We start from the raw sequence: 16,979 nt of genomic DNA, 5'->3' as shown, positions 1-16,979 counted from the left end.
ATATATATATATATAACTGAATTGTGATAACTTTTGATGTTTCGACCATATTTGTCAGCAATGATAGGACTACAGCAGTGCTGTAGGTAGGCTTGATAAATTATTGAGGAATTATCCTTTTGTTGGGTTGCAGGAGGTTTGAAATGGATCGGGAGCCTAAGAGCGCCAGATACTGTGCTGAGTGTAACAGGTTGCATCCTGCCGACGAAGGAGACTTTTGGGCAGAATCAAGCATGTTAGGCCTCAAGATCACCTACTTTGCACTAATGGATGGAAAGGTGTATGACATCACAGGTACAGTTTTGCTCTCTAGAAGAATGAACTCATACTACCTAATTTCATTTGTGTTCTAAACTGTGCTGTTTTGTTTTCATGTTTGCAGAATGGGCTGGATGCCAGCGTGTGGGAATTTCCCCAGATACCCACAGAGTCCCCTATCACATCTCATTTGGTTCTCGGGTCCCAGGCACCAGTGGGAGGCAAAGGTAAGTGGTATGTTTCTTCATTAATTTATCCATAATTTTAGTTTTGAGTCCGGTTTTAGATGACATACTATTTGGGAGTAGCTTTCTAACACATGAATTGTCATAAGTCTGGGGTTGACTCCATGGCAGCTAACAAGTGCCTCTTTCTCTAGGAACTAGCTAAGTATCTTTAACTTAGGTAATCATATGATCCCAGCAACATTTCTATTCTCATTATTTCTTCTGTTTTATTCGCAGAGCCACTCCAGATACTCCTCCTGCTGACCTTCAGGATTTCTTGAGTCGGATCTTTCAAGTACCCCCAGGCCAGATGTCCAATGGGAACTTCTTTGCATCTCCTCAATCTGGCCCTGGCACTACCACGGCCTCTAAGCCCAACAGCACAGTACCCAAGGGAGAAGCAAAACAGAAGCGGCGGAAGAAAATGAGGAGGCCCTTCCAGCGTTGACAACCCTTCTCATCTTTCTTTAAATCAATGTCAGGGAGTCAAAAGGGCTGTGTACAGCACAGGATGGAGTTTGATTTGCTTATTTTAAAAAAGGGAAATTTTTAAGCTCAAATTGTTCACTGAGTACTTGTAGGAATCATTCTCCCTTCTTCCCCAGTACCCAGGAATTGAATTTTGTCTTCTGACAATACCAAAGAAATAGGAAGTGGCTAGTGCTAAGAACCTAGGGCTTGGACTATACAGTGTATCCCATAGCAGTGTGGGAGCTGGTTATTTCCCTGGGGTCTGTTTGCCTTTGTCTTATCTTTTGCTTTTAGAGCAGATGACACTTTTTCTCCCCCCTTTTAAACTGAGTCTTTCTTATTTCTTCAACCATTTTAGGATGGATCTCCCCTCCTTTATACCCATATACTAGTTAAAAGACAGAACAAGAAAGCATGTAGCCCTAATTTTAGGAGTTGTATAGAGTTCAGAGTGGAAACTTCGAATTCTTTCATCCTCTGACTTTCACCCTTGTGGGTAATAACCCAATTTCAGGCTTGTTGCTGCAGGGATGGCCAAAATTAATAATTTTTAAAAAGCAGACTCATGCCCTTTGGCCCTTGGTTGAGGGGGAAGGATAAGGGGATTCTCAGCAGTCCCCTTATGATCCAAGGGTTTGTATTTTTTTAAGTTTGTTCATATTTGTATGTACATATCTATTTAAAGCCAGGGAATTATCTTTCTATAAATATTTAACTGGCAACTTGTATTTTTCCTCTCTTATTTGCCCATATTGCTGGACCCCTTTTTAACATTTGAAAAGTCTTTTCATATTGTATTACCTGAGAGTGAATATCACCCCCTACTGGACTAAAGGAGAAGTTAAAAAATAGTTTGGAGAAATTTTATATAGTGAGTCAAACATTCTTTCTTCCCTAGCCTTATGAAGACATCGCCTTACTCTCTCTTCCTGTTTACCAAATATTAACCTGATTTGGAAAATAAGTAATTTTATTATAAGGAAAACATATAATAAAACATAGCACAAAGTTGGTGGGGGTGAAAGATATGGAAAAAGTTAACAAACAAGTTGCCCAAACATGGCTTCCTGCTGTGGAGAAGAGATTTAACCCTTACCTCATCTGCCTTTTCTAATTCAAAGAAACTTGCTCCTAGCCTGGCTGAGCCCAAGGAGCTCCATTTATCAATCTCTTCCTGGAGGTGTGGGAAAGGGTGTATAGTTATTAGGCTTTCAAGATACAGAAGATAATATGGAGAAGGAAAGGAAGCACATTACAGCCTTTTATTCCAATGTCTTCTCCACCCCTGTGGAGCTGTCCCCTGTGCCATCCCTCAGTACTTGTTGATGCCAAAGAGACGAACCCCATGGAACTGGGGCAACTTAGGCAGCAGTACGCTGAGCAGTGAGGCTGTGTTGATGAGAAAGTGAGCAGCATCATACTTGGTATAGAAGCTGGCCAGGAGGTAGCTAGGGAGAAGAAACAGGATGAGTGAGGTTTGCCTGCCTTTATCCACATTCATGTCTTTCCAGTGATTTCTGTTGTTTTAATGACCAGTTCTGTTCCATGTAGTCCTATGACATCTGAAAACATTGCAGCTATATCAGTAACATTTACGTTAGGATTGGGAGATCATCCGATAGTACCTTTTTAATTGGTAATGACATGTGCCAATGAAACTGTTTCATCCTGTAGGACTGCTGAAGTCCTATTCGCTTCCACTCCCCACAGTTTTCATAGATTGACATCATTTCTTTATTCACTTCTCTTTAGAAGTGTAAAAACATTTGGTTTTACTTGCATTTTTTCTCAGTCTCCATTCCCCTACCAGGAACAAGGAATGCTTGATTGTTATTTTCTACTTTTTAACTGTTTTCCCTAGGTTTAAAACTAGTATACCACGATACCTTCAGAGGGTCTTGGATGAGTAGCCTGCTTTTTAAAAAAACTTTTCTGTGGGTCTTTTTACCTGGCTTGTGGAGCTCTTTCTTATCCAGCATCTCCCATATCCCCCCCTCCCCCCAAACTTACAGTACTATAGGAGAGATGCTGAGGAACTTGCGGGAAGAGGTAAACTGGAGCCCATAGTCCATCTGCTCCCAGTGTGTCAGTAGCCGAGCTTTTCCTTGGTCAGGGGTTTCAAAGGGTGTCCCTTTCACAGTATGCAGAAAGACATACATAGCCTAGGAGGAGGGAAAGGACAGTATGAAGGGGCAGAAGGTAGTTCAACCCACCCAAGAATTCTAAGGTAGGAATTAATAGGATTCCAAGTGGAAGACCAAGCCCCAAAGAACTGGTCATTTTATTTTGTTTTTAATTGGGATGAATATAGGGTGTAGTTTAGTGCTCACCAAGTTATGGATGACGTTGGTCAGGGTCCAAACAACAGGAATGCTGAAGAAGGGGATGCTGAGGAGAACCACATGCAGCAGTCCTACCAAGATGATGTAGGCCAGCCAGATGCCCCGGCTATTCATCACTCGGGTGTTGGGGTTTACTTCACTGTGTGCCACCCCCACATTCATCCTACCACAGTGGAGGATCAGGCAGGAGTCCAATTCAATTTCCTTTCAATTTTAGAAGAGCTTGTTCCATTTGGCCTCCCAGTCTCTCCTGAATGATCCCAAATCCCATGACTTCACGGGGAATGAGAACTTTCCCATTATGGACAAAGAAAAACTAGAAGGCTTGGGAAAAAAATTTAAAGACAGGAAAAATCTAACCTATATTTTAGACAGCAATTTTTACTGTAATTTGAAATAAGCCAAGGTTTGGTGCACCCGCTTCTAGCAACAACAGACATAGGAGTATCTCATTTTTACTGAAACTCCAGAAGAAGATCACAGGATTTAACGAACCACCCAGAGAGTTGCGGGGACCAAGCTACTTCTAATTCCCCTTTTTTTTTGCTGGGTCTGTCAATCCTGTCCCTCATTTCTTTGGCTCGCAAGAAGCCGGCATCCCGATTCCTCTCAAGCGTGGGCGCAGCAAGACCTCGCCCGGGACTACTCAACAGCTCGAGATGGAACCCTAGCCCTGATTCTGGAGTGGTTCTGGTCATCTGGACGTGGCCCTTTTAAATCCGTGAAAACTTGAAAGTTGATGCTTGATTAGGCAGCAGCTCTTGTCCACCTCTACCTAAAATTCTCTAAACCCTGCTACGGAGCTCGTCCGGCGATTCTCCCATCTCTCCTCCTGTTTGTCGGGTACCCTCAGGGCCCTATCTAATACTCGTCTCTCTTGTTTTTAACTTCCCCACACCTTCCTCTCCGCCCCTCACCTTTTTTTTCTTAGCAACCCCTTTCCAGTCTCCGTGTATCCCCTACCTGACAGCTTCTTCCCTCCTAGGGCGCAGCGCCGGCTTTCACACACCTGTACTCTTCAGGAAGCAGCCCCCGCCCATTTTCTCTCTCCCTATTGGTGGAACAGAATTAGCGGTGCCGTAACCTATTGGTTGGTGGTTTGCAATGGGGACGCACAATTGGTCGTCATTTCCGTCGTTCAGAAGAGAACCCTCCCTTTACTCTGTCCCAACCTTTAGAGAGAGGTGGGGAAAGCTGCCTAGACAAGTGAGACCCACGCCACCTATTGACTAATGGGAAGAGCTGATGGTGTAGGGTGGAAGTAAGAGTGTCAGCGATTGGCCAGCTGTGGTTCTGTGCGCCTAGGCGGGAGCTCTTAGAGGCGGAGGCCACGGGTGGGGGCCTAGTAGAGTCGAGGGGGTAGCAAGATGGCGGCGGAGACGGTGGAGCTTCATAAGCTGAAGGTACAGTAAAGGGGAGAAGGACTGATTTGGACTTTTATGAGAACTGAATTTTGAATAGTGGCTTGCGCCTTCTCCTACCTGTTCTCCTTGCAAGTTTTTGCATTTTGTGTTCCGGCTCCCGTCGTAGTTAGCCGGCTTTTCTTTTGTGCCTGCCTTCTTCCCTGCTACACTTTCCCTACTTTTCCGTTTTTCCGCACGACTTTACTGGTAACTCTACGTATTACTTCGACTTCCTGGTTTCCTTCATATCTGTATCTCCGGTCACCCTTCCCCACCGGGTTGTGTAAGTGCCTTCTACCTGTTATACCCCCTTTTCGTTTCTTGTCAGAGCTACATTACGTCAGTGGTACCCTCCTCATTGCCCCACGCCGGCCACGGGACCCCTTTTTCGTTCTGGTTGATGTATCCTTTCCGTTGACCAAAGTTGAGATTTCTCTATTAGCAGGTGATGGCACCTTTGCGTTTTTATGTCCTCTAGGATTGAAACCTGGTCCAGAAAATGCGCCCACTCCTTTTACAGGTGGGATTTACGTCCCCTGGGGCTAACTTTGAAACCTGGGAGATGCTTGGGGCCCAGGAGGCCTTAAGAGTTAGTAAAGGCACAGCGTCCTCAAGTTTTAAAGTTTTTTGAATTCTCTTAGTGGTTTCCAGTTCTCCTGGCCGCAGTTTCTGGCATTACCCCTGGAGAGAAAACTTCAGTTCTGTGGGAAAACAGCCTGAAGGTTATCTCTGCCCTATTCCTATGGCACACGGACCTTGCATCTCTTGGTATCACCAGAGTGACACTCCAAATCACAGAAGCTATTTAAAGCCATGTGTCTTGGTAGCTTCCTCACATTTAGATGGTCATTTTCCTGGAAAAAAAGAATAGTTTTGTTTTAGGATAATTATGAGAGTATCTTGATAAGTTGCCCATTTGTGTTTCACAGTTTTCCCATTAGATGTTTCTGTCACATCATCCTGGGAATTGTGATAAAAGGAGGCTGATTTTGCCAAAATTGAAAGTTGATCCTTTAGGACTTGATGACCAATAGTTTTAGAACTTGAAACCAGTTATGTTTTAGTAAGGCTAAGGAGAGGTTCTTTCTTGATTACTTACTAGTGACACCAATTGCCTTTTTGTGAAAGCGGATCTATTTCTTACCTTTGATTTCTAAATTATACTAGTGGGTTTTGTGTTATCCTGGAATTAACTGTTAAATTGGTGGTACTGAAATGTATAGATATATCAGTAGCTTCTTACTGTCTATCTAATCATGAGTAAAGAATTTGAGCTACCACCTTCAATGTGTGTGTACTTATTTATCAATTACAAATACACTATTATGTTATTACATATATTATAAAGCACATACACAAAAAGTGATTTTGAATGGCTGAGATAAAAGGAAATATGAATAGAAAGTCTAGTATTTTCTTCCTATTCATACCATTTTTTAAATCCCTGGAGTAAATCCATCAGTTGCCCACAAGATATATCTTTATGGATTTTGTGTTGGTTTACAGAGTTCTTCCTTCCATCAAGTCTGTATTTTTCAGATCTATAGTAAATTTGCATTTGATTGGATAAGTCCTTTTTTACAAAATGCCCTCAGACCTGATTTCAGGTATTAGAGTAAGAGAACATGAGGCATTCCAGACAGTCTAAAATGGACTCGCTCTTTTAATCACATTTGCTTGTCTTTGCTTTTTCTCTAGAGCACTTCTTAACCTTTTGGAGGTCACAGATATCTTTGAAACTCTGATGAAAGGTATGGACCCTCTCCCCAGAAAAAGGCATGTACACATATTTTGCATGCGATTTGAGGGGCCTCATAAAACTACCTTGTAGCCCTGAGGAGTCCATGGACCTCTGGTTAAGAACCCATGCCTTTAATTATGACTTCCAGAACAGTTATTCTTTGGTTCAACTGGTGGTCTTGATGGAGTGATCATGAATTTTGGGTTGACATAAGGTTTTACCATTTTTTAAAAAAAAAAGCAAAAAAGGAAAGTAGGTTAAGTGTATGACCAAAAGGATAGATTAGAATGATACTGGAAAGGGCCTTTGAAGTTGTGTAAGGAGTCCTGATAAGGTACTGTAAAATAAGCAGTGGACTGCTACCTGCAACGTTGGTGATTCAAACCCATAAGCTCCTCAGAAACCCTATACAGGGTCCCTGTTAGTCAGAACTGACTCCACGGCACTTAACTTCAAACTGTGTAAGGAGTTTGACTTGTCATGTAGGCAGAAATGGGGGGATGGTCTCACCTGTTTGTGTTGTATTGGTAGTGTAGAGGATGGGATCTAGAGGGCAACAGATTTTAACAGCTAGGTGTTTGTTACAGTAGTTATTCCTGTACTGAAAACCTTTTAATGATGTTGTTGTCAATCTCTTCAGTCTGTAGCTTATCACACTCCAACCACAGTGGCTTTTTCCATTTTCTCAGAATAGCTACCGTCATTCATTTCAAACACTAACATACCATTTATTATGTGGTAAGTGCTAGTCATAACTGTTTAAGTACTTTAACTGGTTTAATTCTTATCACTTGATAAGGTAAATACAACTATTGTCCCATTTTAAGATGAGAAAACTAAAGCACAGAGTAACTAAACAACTAATTGAGTAATTTTTGCCATAGTGTCAGTTTTTGAAACCCATGGAGTAAATCATCAGCTATCCCCATGAATTGCCTTTATGAATTTTTTGTTGGTTTATAAAGTTCTTTTTGTCAAATCTGTATAAGAATGTATAAAAATGCCTAAGTTATGGCTCAAACTCAAGCAGTCTGTCTACAGCTATGTTCTTAAATCATAAACTTCCTGCTTCTCTTTTTGACCATAAAACCCAGAATCTTTATATTTGCTTCCAGTTTTCTTTTGCCTTTAGTGTTCCTGCCACCCCTCTTCCTAATACCTTTATGTAACTACTGTCATTCAACTTTATTTACCCAAGTAAGCTTTCCCTACCTCTCCATGCACATCATGGTCTAGCCTCTTTTTATGTATTTTTATAGATCTTGTGAAGTAGCCCAGGTGGCATATTGGGTTAAACGTTGGGCTGTTAATCACAAGGTCAGCAGTTCATACCCACCAGCAGTGCTGTAGAAGAAAGGTGATACTGTCTGCTCCCATAAAGATTTACAGTCTTAAACCCTGGGGAACAGTTCTACTCTGTCCTATAGGTTCAACATGAGTTGGAATTGGCTGGATAGTGTTGGGCTTGTAGGACTTTGTACCTTTTTTTAAGACACTACTAGATTGTGAATTCCATGTAAGCAAGGACACTTTCTCTTTTTGATGATTATTTCCCAGTGTTTAAGAGAATGCTTGATACACAGTAAGTGTTCAATACCAATTTCAAACATCAAATGAATTAATGTTTAAGACCTGAAATAAGGTAGTGGCTGTTAGAATGAGATCAAATTTGAAAGAGATGTAGAGTGTAGAATTGTATGAAATTTATAGATAAGTTAGATATTAGAGGAATGAAAGATGACTGCAAGATTGGTAGCGATACTGTCAGATCCCAACTCGATGGCACTTAGCAACAACAACTGTTAGGTTGGGAAGATAAGCCAGTTTTGTGTAGGAGAGAAGCTGTTTAGTTTTGGGGTTTGGTGCCTTTGGCACATCCACTTGAAGAAGTTTACTTGTCAGCTGGAAATGTGGGTCTTTTGCTCAAGGACTGAAAGTAAAAGTTTGGGATTAATTTTTTTAAATATTTGTTGAATAGTGTAGCTCTGTGGGCTAATGCACTGGACTGCAAAGTTGGTTTGAACCACAAGACTGGCGGTTCAAGCTCACCAGCTGCTCCTTGGAAACCCTGTAAAGGGTTGCAGTGGGTTGGAACCAACTCGATGGCACTTAACAACAACAACAATAAGGATTTAGCAATGAACAAAACACAAAAATCCTGGCCCCCATGGAGTTTGTACTTTACTGGGAAAGGCACAGTAAGTTCTTTAAGGCAAAATGAGAAGTAGAGTAGGAAGAATTATCATTTTAAAAGGGTTAACCAAGTAAAGCTTCATTGAGAAGGTGATATTTAAGCAGAATTAAAATAAGGTGGAGTAAGCTGTGTGGAAAGTGTTCAAGAAATATCACAAGAAGCCACTTCTAACTTATTGAAGTGAGCAAGGGTAGTAGAAATAGTTGAACAGGCTTCACGGAGATGTAATGGTAGGGAACAGAATGTGTATGGTCTTATGGGTGATCATTAGGACTCTGGCACTTACTCCTATTGATATGTGAAACCAATGGGGAATTGGTTTGAGGGACATGACCTGACCTATCTATCCTTGGATGGCTTTTTCACACAATAGCACCATGCAGTTGAACCAAACAGCAAATCCCACCTCAAATAGTAATTTCTTGGGCTTAAATCTTCCACCTCAGCACAACACAGGTCTGGGAGGGATCCCTATAGCAGATTGAATTTGGGAGTGCAATGGGTCTGTAGGGTAAGCACTTGACTGCAAACCACCAGATTGGTGATTTGAGCCTACCAGTCACTCCATGAAGTTTTCTGCTCCTGCAAAGATTTGCATCCTTGGGAAACCGTATACAGGGTTGCTATGAGTTGGACTGACCGAAGGCTCTTAACAACTTGATGATATTGTCAAAGGATCACTCAGTACTATATAGAGAATAAACTAGTGACATAAGGGGTTGAAGAGGTTTTTACAGTAGTCTGTATAAGAGAAAGACCAGGGGAGTAGTTTTCAAGATATACTGAGAAGGGATTCGATTTGGATATATTTTCAAAGTAGAACTGATAGGCTTTGTTGCTGATTTGATTCTGGGTAGTGAATGAGTGTTGTAAGTAGAATGAGAAAGAAGGAATCATAATGAATGTCAGTATTTATGGAGTTGGGTAGAACAACAGCTAAGAAGGAGTCTGAAGAAAAAAACCAAACTAAACCCTTTGCTATAGTTACCCTATAGCATAGGGTCAAACTTCTTCATGGGGTTTCCAAGGCTGTAATCTTTATCACGATGGGTCAGAACCGACTCGACAGCACTTAACAACAACAACAACAATCTTTATAGAAGCAGACTGTGGAGCAATTGTTAGGTTCAAACCTCTGATCTTTCTATTAGTATCTGAGTGCTTAACTGCTGTGCCATCAGGATTCCTTTGAGGCTGAAGAAGAGATGTAAAAGAATCAAGAGAGTGCAGTGTCAGTGTCTTAGTGGTTAGGATTATGAGTTTGAACCAGAAAAACCTGAGCTGGCATGTTGATTCCTTTGTCTACTAGCAAAAGGTGCACTGGTGTATAGTGGGTTAAACATTGGGCTGCTAATTTCAAGGTTGATGATTCAAACCCACCAGCCATTCCAAGGGAGAAATATGAAGCTGTCTGATCCTACAAAGATCTAGTCTTGGAAGTCCTAGGGAGCAATTCACTAATCTACCATTTAGAGTTGACTCTGGCTGGCAGTGGGTCATTTACTATCTGTGCGATTATAAACCAACTGAATCTCTTTATGTTTTATTTTCTTAATTTCATAAATTAGGGATCATAATACCAACCAGATAGGTTTGTTGTCTGCATTAAATGAGAAAATACATTCAAAGTACTTAACACTTTGGCACATACTGTTGTTAGGTGCCATCAAGTTGGTTCTGACTCATAGCAACCCTATGCACATAGAACAGAAAAACTGCCCAGTCCTGTGCTATCCTTACAGGTATTGTATGTTTGACCCCATTGTTGCTGCCACTGTGTCAGTCTGTCTCATTGAGGGTCTTCCTCTTTTTCTCTGACCCTCTACTATACCAAACAAGATGTCTTACTCCAGGAACTGATCCCACCTGACAGCATGTCCAAAGTACAAGAAACAAAGTCTCACCATCCTTGCTTCTAAGAATCATTCTGGCTTTACTTCTCAGACAAATGTTTTTTTGTTCTTCTGACAGTCCGTGGTGCTTTCAGTATTCTTTGCCAACACCATAATTCAAGTGCATTGTTTCTTCAGTAATCATTTTCCAACTTTCATTTGCATATGAGGTGGTTGAAAATACCATGGCTGGGGTCAGGCACACCTTAGTCCTCAACAAAGTGACATATTTGCTATTTAAAACTTTAAAAAGATCTTTTGTAGTACTTTTGCCTAATGTAGTATGTCATTTGATCATACAGATTGAGTAAGTATGGTAAAAGGATATAACCGTGACACACACCTTTCCTGATTTTCAACCATTCAGTATCCCCTTGTTCTGTTCTAAGGATTGCCTCTTGGTCTATGTACAGGGTCCTCATAAGCACTTGTTCTGAAATACCCATTTCTAGATGTTATCCATAGTTTGTTATGATCCACACAGTCAAATATCGCTGCATAATCAATAAAACACAAGTAAACATCTTTCTGTTATTCTCTGCTTTTAGCCAAGATCCATCTAACGACAGCAATGATACCCTTTGTCCCGTGTCCTCTACTGAATTCAGCTTGAGTTTCCGGCAGCTCCTTGTCGATACATTGCTGCAACCATTTTTAAATTATCTTCAGCAAATTTTATTTGCATGTGATATTAATGGTATTGCTTGATGATTTCTGCATTCTGTTGGATCACCTTATGAGCACAATTAAATGTTCTTGAATACCCATTTCAGATGTTATCCATAGTTTGTTATGACCCGCAGAGTTGAACGCCTTTGCATAGTCAGTGAAACATAAATAAACATCTTTCTGGCATTCTCTGTTTTTAGCCAAAATCTATCTGATATGAGTAGTGGTAACCCTCATTTTGTGTTCTGTTCTGAATTCAGCTTAAATTTCTGGCAGTTCAAGCCTACCAGCCACTCCACAGGCTTTCTGCTCCTGCAAAAGATTTAAAGTCTTGGAAACCGTATGCAGGGTCACTATGAGTCAAAACAGACTCCATAGCACTTAACAACAACAACCTGGTTCCAACTCATATAGCAATCCTATGCACAATAGAACAGAAAAACTGCTGATATTTTCAAAGGGTCACTGAATACTGTGTAGAGAATAAACTAGTGAGGTAAGTGGTTGAAGAGGTTTTTACAGTAGTCTGTATGAGAGGAAGACCAGGGGAGTAGGTTTCAAGGTGCTGAAAAGGGATTGTTTTGTTAGGTGCCATCGAGTCAATACCGACTCATAGCGACCCTGTGCACAACAGAACGAAACACTTGCCCGATCCTGGGCCAACTTAACAATGTTGCCAAGCTTGAGCCCATTGAGGCTGCCACTTAGCCAATTTATCTCACTGAAGATCTTCCTCTTTTTCTTTGACCCTCCACCTTACCAAACATGATATTCTTCTCCAGTGACTGGTCCCTCCTGACAATATGTCCAGAGATGAATTAGATTTGAACATATTTTCAAAGTAGAGCTGACAGGATTTGTAGCTGATCAATGTACTGCTGATCAATGATCAATGTACTGCTGCAACCGTTTTTGGATTATCTTCAGCAAAATTTTACTTGCATATGATGTTAATGATCTAGATTTCCTCATTCCACTTGGAATAGGAAGAGATATGGATTTTTTTCCCAATTGACTGGCCACGTAGCTAGCTGTCTTTTATGTTGGTCTGTATATTCCTTCCATGATGCTTTCTGCTTCTTTCAGTACTTTGCCCATTTTATTGTTGATGTTAAGTGCCTTTGATTTGGTTCTGACTCATAGCAACTCTATGAGTTTCTGAGGAGCAGCTGGTAAGCTTGAACCACTGACCTTGTGATTCAAACCGACTTCGTAGTCCAGCGCATTAACCTGCAGCGCCACATCGTGTACAGGGTCGCTATGAGTCGGAATCGACTGCATGGTACATAACAACAACAACACCAGGTCAGTAATGCAGGTTGAGGCTTGGGTTTTTTTCCTCCGTTGTTTCAGTTTCAGAAATGCTGTACATAATTCTTCCCCTTTGATTTTTTAGCTTAAGGTCTTTGTACCATTATAATAACTTGACTTTATCTTCTCGAGGTGCTCTTTGAAATTTTCTGTTCAGCTCTTTTACTTCCTCATTTCTTCCCAGTTGCTTTAGTTTTTGTATGTTCCAGAACAAGTTTCAGAGTCTCTTCCTACTTTTACTTTTTTTTTTTTTTTCATTTCTTTTTAATGACCCTTTGCTTTCTTCATGTATGATACTCTTGATCTTTCCACAATTCTTCTGATCTTTGGGCATTAGTATCTCATGCATCAAATTTATTCTTAGATGCTGTCTAAATTCAAGTAGCATATATTCAAGGTCATATTTTGGCTTTCACAAACTTGCTTTAATTTTCTTCAACATCAGCCTGAACTTGCATATGCGCAATTGATGGTCTGCTCCACAGTCTGCCCCTAGCCTTGTTTTGGCTGATGATATTGAACTGCTCCATGGTCTGTTCTCACAAATATAGTCATTTTATTCCTGTGTCTTCCATCTGGTGTCTTCCATGTTTTTGCAATGATTGAGTCATTGGTCTTGCAAAATTCTATCAGTATCATTTCTATCACCAAGTCTCTGTTTTCCAACTTTTGGTCTTTGTCTCCAGCTTTCACATTCCAATACCCAGTAATTATCAGTGCATCTTCTTTGCATGTTTGATCACATGCTAGTACTTGAAAATACATATTTGAGTTTATACTGTATGAAATGTTGTTAAGTGTCATTGAGTCAGTTCTGACTCATAGCGAGCCTATATAGGTCTGAAGAGTGGCTGGTGAATTTGAGCCGCCAACCTTTTTTGTTCAAACAGACCTTATGGTCCAGTGCTTACCCTACAGCGCCACAGTAGATATGTTGTAGATGATACAAAATGTATCTTCTGAAAGAATTTACAAACCCTATAGGAGTCCTGGTGTGGCGCTGTGGCTTAATGCGCCATACTGCAAAGTCATTTGAACTGCAAGGTCGGTAGTTCAAGCTCACCAGCTGTTCCTTGGAAACCCTATACAGGGTCGCTATAGGTTGGAACCGACTCGATGGCACTTAACCACAACAACATGGAGCGTTTTGGAGTCCTGGTGTGGCGCTGTGGACTAATGTGTCAGACTGCAAAGTCGTTTGAGCTGCAAGGTCAGTGGTTCAAACTCACTAGCTGCTCCTTGGAAACCCTAAACAGAGTCACTATGGGTTGAAATCGACTTGAAGGCACTACATAACAACAACAACAACATAGCTTTGAATCAAAATTCAAGATTAGAAAACTAGGAAAATCACAGGATGATAAATAATTTACTAGAGTTGAGTGTATTATGTAATCAGTTGATTTGTCCTTTCTCTGTGGGCTGGATAGGTAGAATGGAGAATGCTTTATTAATACTGAAAAATAAATAAGATTTTTGAAAATTGTTTTTGAATAGAGAATTCCTACACAATTTTAAAGGTACAAAAAGGGTTTTTGGTAAAAAGTTTCCCTGTTACACTTGTCCCAGTTAGCTTTCTCTTCCCAATTTCATCTAATAGTACTTAACATTTCCAGACATCGTATTTATGTATGTTGTATAGGTGTGTTTGTGTATGTGTATATATTTTCACATCTTTGCAGTAGTGTTAGTATATTGTATACAGTGTTTTGTAGCTCAGGTGTTTGTAAACATCTTTATTGAGCTATTCATATAACATTCAATTTATTCAATATATCTTGCTTTTAAAATAAATTATTTAGAAATATTTAAAAATCAAATTCATGTAAAAATGGATAAGATTTATCATAAATTCTTATTTGAGGTTCAAAAGGATTTTCAGTCTACTTCTAATGTAAATGTGCTGAAATATGTGTGAAAAGAAATGACTTCATTTTCACTTTGTTTGTATTTTAATCCTTTCATAACCCTTGAATTTTTTTGTTGATGCTATATGTTTTCAGTAATAGAAGGCATGCTGAAATCGGGGGTGGGGGGGTAGCACGTTTTTTTAAAGATAATATGGAATTTGATGCAATTATATGAGACACATGCAAGGTTAGTGGTTCAAACCCACCAGCCATTCTTTGGAAACCCTATGCAGGATTGCTATTAGTTGGAACCGACTTGGCAGCACAAAAACAAGAATACTATGGGATACTCTGATAGGATTAGTGGGGTGGGACCCATTTTTTTCAGATTCATGTAGTTATATAGGTCCTTGTCAAATGGCAGCATGTATTACAATTGGGACAGCAGCTTCCCAAGAAGAAACTTGAGAGGCTGACAATTTTGGATGGATATATGACCCACTACAGCCTTTGGTATGTATTGCATCTCAATGTCAAGAAAACAAAAATCCTCACCACTGGGCCAATAAACAACATTCTTATCAATGAAGGCAAGATTGAAATTGTCAAGGACTTCATTCTTCTTGGGTCAACCATCAATACTCATGGAAGCAGCAGTCAAGAAATCAAATTACGTATTGCATTAGGCTCTACACAAGACCTTTTTTAAAGTGTTGAAGAGCAAAGATGTCACCTTGAGGACTAAGGTGCACCTGACCCAAGCCATGGTATTTTCAATAACCTCATATGCATGCGAAAAGCTGGACAGTGAATGAGGAAGACCGGAGAAGAATTGATGCATTTGAGTTATGGTGTTGGAGGAAAATATTGAAAGTGCCATGGGCTGCCAGATCTGTGTTGGAAGAAGTGCATCCAGAGTGTTCCTTGGAGGCCAGGGTGGCCAAACTTCGTCTTTCATACTTCGGACATATTGTCAGGAGGGACCAGTCGCTGGAGAAGGATATCATGTTTGGTAAGGTGGAGGGCCAGAGAAAAAGAGGAAGACCCCAGTGAGATGGATTGGCAGAGTGGAGCATCAGTGAGCTCAAGTGTGGCAACAATTGTGAGGTTGGCCCAGGACCAGGCAGTGTTTTATTGTGCATAGTGTCGCTATGAGTCGGTATCAACTCATTGGCACCTAACAACAACATATCTCCCACAGATCACAAAATAGTTAACTTATCTATATACCTTTTAAAATAATGTCCTAGCATAAGAAGAATTGATATTACAAATTAAATAATACAACATTATGTAAAAACTGTATATAAAAACTTAGTCCTATTTGACTAAGAAGGGGATAGGATAGTATTGAGAAGACTGTAGAATGAGCAGAGACCTAAGGGGCTGGGAGGCTCTGGGACCTGAGACTTTGATGGCCAAGAGGCAGTGACAGGGTCAGTGGCAAGTGGCAATAGATTCTATTCATGGCAATAGGCCATTTGTAACCAATTATCTTTTATATGTCAGCTCTAAGTACAGATGAGGTTGTAGTAGATCAACATCCTTTGTAAACAAATGGCACTGACTAGCCATTTTACCTGACAGTGTTTAGAAGCGTTAACCTATACTCAGACACAATTTTAGGAGGGAGAAGTGCTTGAATATTTATCAAAAAATGTTGTTTAAGCCAAGTAGGAGAGACACAATGGAAAAATAAGGAAAATTGGGAGTTAACAGAAAATAAAGAAACTGTATTTCTTTGTAAGGAATCCCTAGGCCGTATAAATGGCTAATACTGCCTACTGAAAGGTTGTAGATTGGAGTCTACCAAGAAGTGCTTTGGAAGAAGGCCTGGTGATCTTCCAAAAAGATCAGCCATTGTTAATCATACGGAGCACAGTCTGTCCTGTCACACATGGAGTCGTCAGGAGTAGGAATGGACTTGATAGCAAAATTAAAAAAAAATTATTTGTAAGCAATGCAACATGTTAACACAGAGAAGGCATATGACTTATTTTTGTGCATGGTTTACTTATTTATATACTTTGGCACATTTATTTAGAATGTTAAGTGATCTCTAAGTACTGGGATTACAGGTGACTTACTTTCTTCTGTACTTCTCACTATTTTGTAATTATTCTACAGCGAACATAGTACTGCCATAACAAACCAGCAAAAACTTTTCAAACGTAAGACTTTTTTTCCCAACAAGCTGAAAGGAAATAAAGTGGCAGTATGGAAAAGATCCAGATTCTTACTTAAGAAATGGACTAGAGGTCACCGAGAATCTAGATTCTAGATTAATGATATTCAAGGTATGGGCTACAGTCCAGTACTGATTCATGAAACAGCTATATTACCAATTAGTCATAAGAACAAAAGTTGAGAGTAAATTTTTAGAAACTTTATAAGAGTTTGACATTACTGCTACATCCAAGTGTGTGATCATTTTTCTTATAACTATTGTTAATAGTTTTTCTTTTAGTTAATCATTTTTCTTATTAACTATTGTTAATCATGTGGAGCATAGTTCTCTCCTGTCACGCATGGGCTGCCAAAAGAACCAATAGATCTGTTTTGGAAGAAGTGCAGCCAAGAGTGCTCCTTGGAGGCCAAGATGGCCAAAGTTCGTCTCTCAT

At 40.2% G+C, this 16,979-nt stretch overlaps 3 protein-coding genes across 3 annotated transcripts in view; 2 read left to right on the top strand and 1 right to left on the bottom strand.

Annotated features, from left to right (window-relative positions):
* The window catches only part of DNAJC14 (DnaJ (Hsp40) homolog, subfamily C, member 14), an 18,687-nt gene extending 17,677 nt beyond the window's left edge, over nt 1-1,010 (top strand). Inside the window, exons 5-7 of the mRNA XM_006859397.1 lie at nt 134-294; nt 383-485; nt 723-1,010. Of these exons, the coding sequence (XP_006859459.1) occupies nt 134-294; nt 383-485; nt 723-933 (475 nt within the window). The 3' untranslated portion in view covers nt 934-1,010. The remainder of the gene's footprint in view (nt 1-133; nt 295-382; nt 486-722) is intronic.
* Nucleotides 1,011-2,208: 1,198 nt separating this feature from the next.
* Nucleotides 2,209-3,461, bottom strand: ORMDL2 (ORM1-like 2 (S. cerevisiae)). Its single transcript, XM_006859396.1, has 3 exons — nt 3,287-3,461; nt 2,967-3,118; nt 2,209-2,404 (listed from the first exon to the last, which is right to left on the bottom strand). Exons 1-3 carry the CDS (start codon nt 3,458-3,460, stop codon nt 2,269-2,271), a joined length of 462 nt encoding a protein of 153 aa, XP_006859458.1. The 5' UTR covers nt 3,461; the 3' UTR covers nt 2,209-2,268.
* A 1,204-nt stretch (nt 3,462-4,665) lies between these two features.
* The window catches only part of SARNP (SAP domain containing ribonucleoprotein), an 82,364-nt gene continuing 70,050 nt past the window's right edge, over nt 4,666-16,979 (top strand). Inside the window, exons 1-4 of the mRNA XM_006859588.1 lie at nt 4,666-4,701; nt 5,030-5,103; nt 6,400-6,452; nt 7,575-7,639. Of these exons, the coding sequence (XP_006859650.1) occupies nt 4,666-4,701; nt 5,030-5,103; nt 6,400-6,452; nt 7,575-7,639 (228 nt within the window). The remainder of the gene's footprint in view (nt 4,702-5,029; nt 5,104-6,399; nt 6,453-7,574; nt 7,640-16,979) is intronic.

This window comes from Chrysochloris asiatica, unplaced genomic scaffold (assembly GCF_000296735.1).
Source record: "Chrysochloris asiatica unplaced genomic scaffold, ChrAsi1.0 scaffold00033, whole genome shotgun sequence".
In the NCBI taxonomy this organism is placed as follows: domain Eukaryota; kingdom Metazoa; phylum Chordata; class Mammalia; order Afrosoricida; family Chrysochloridae; genus Chrysochloris; species Chrysochloris asiatica.
Note: the sequence above shows the minus strand (reverse complement) of the source record. Positions and strands in the feature narration are given on the sequence as shown.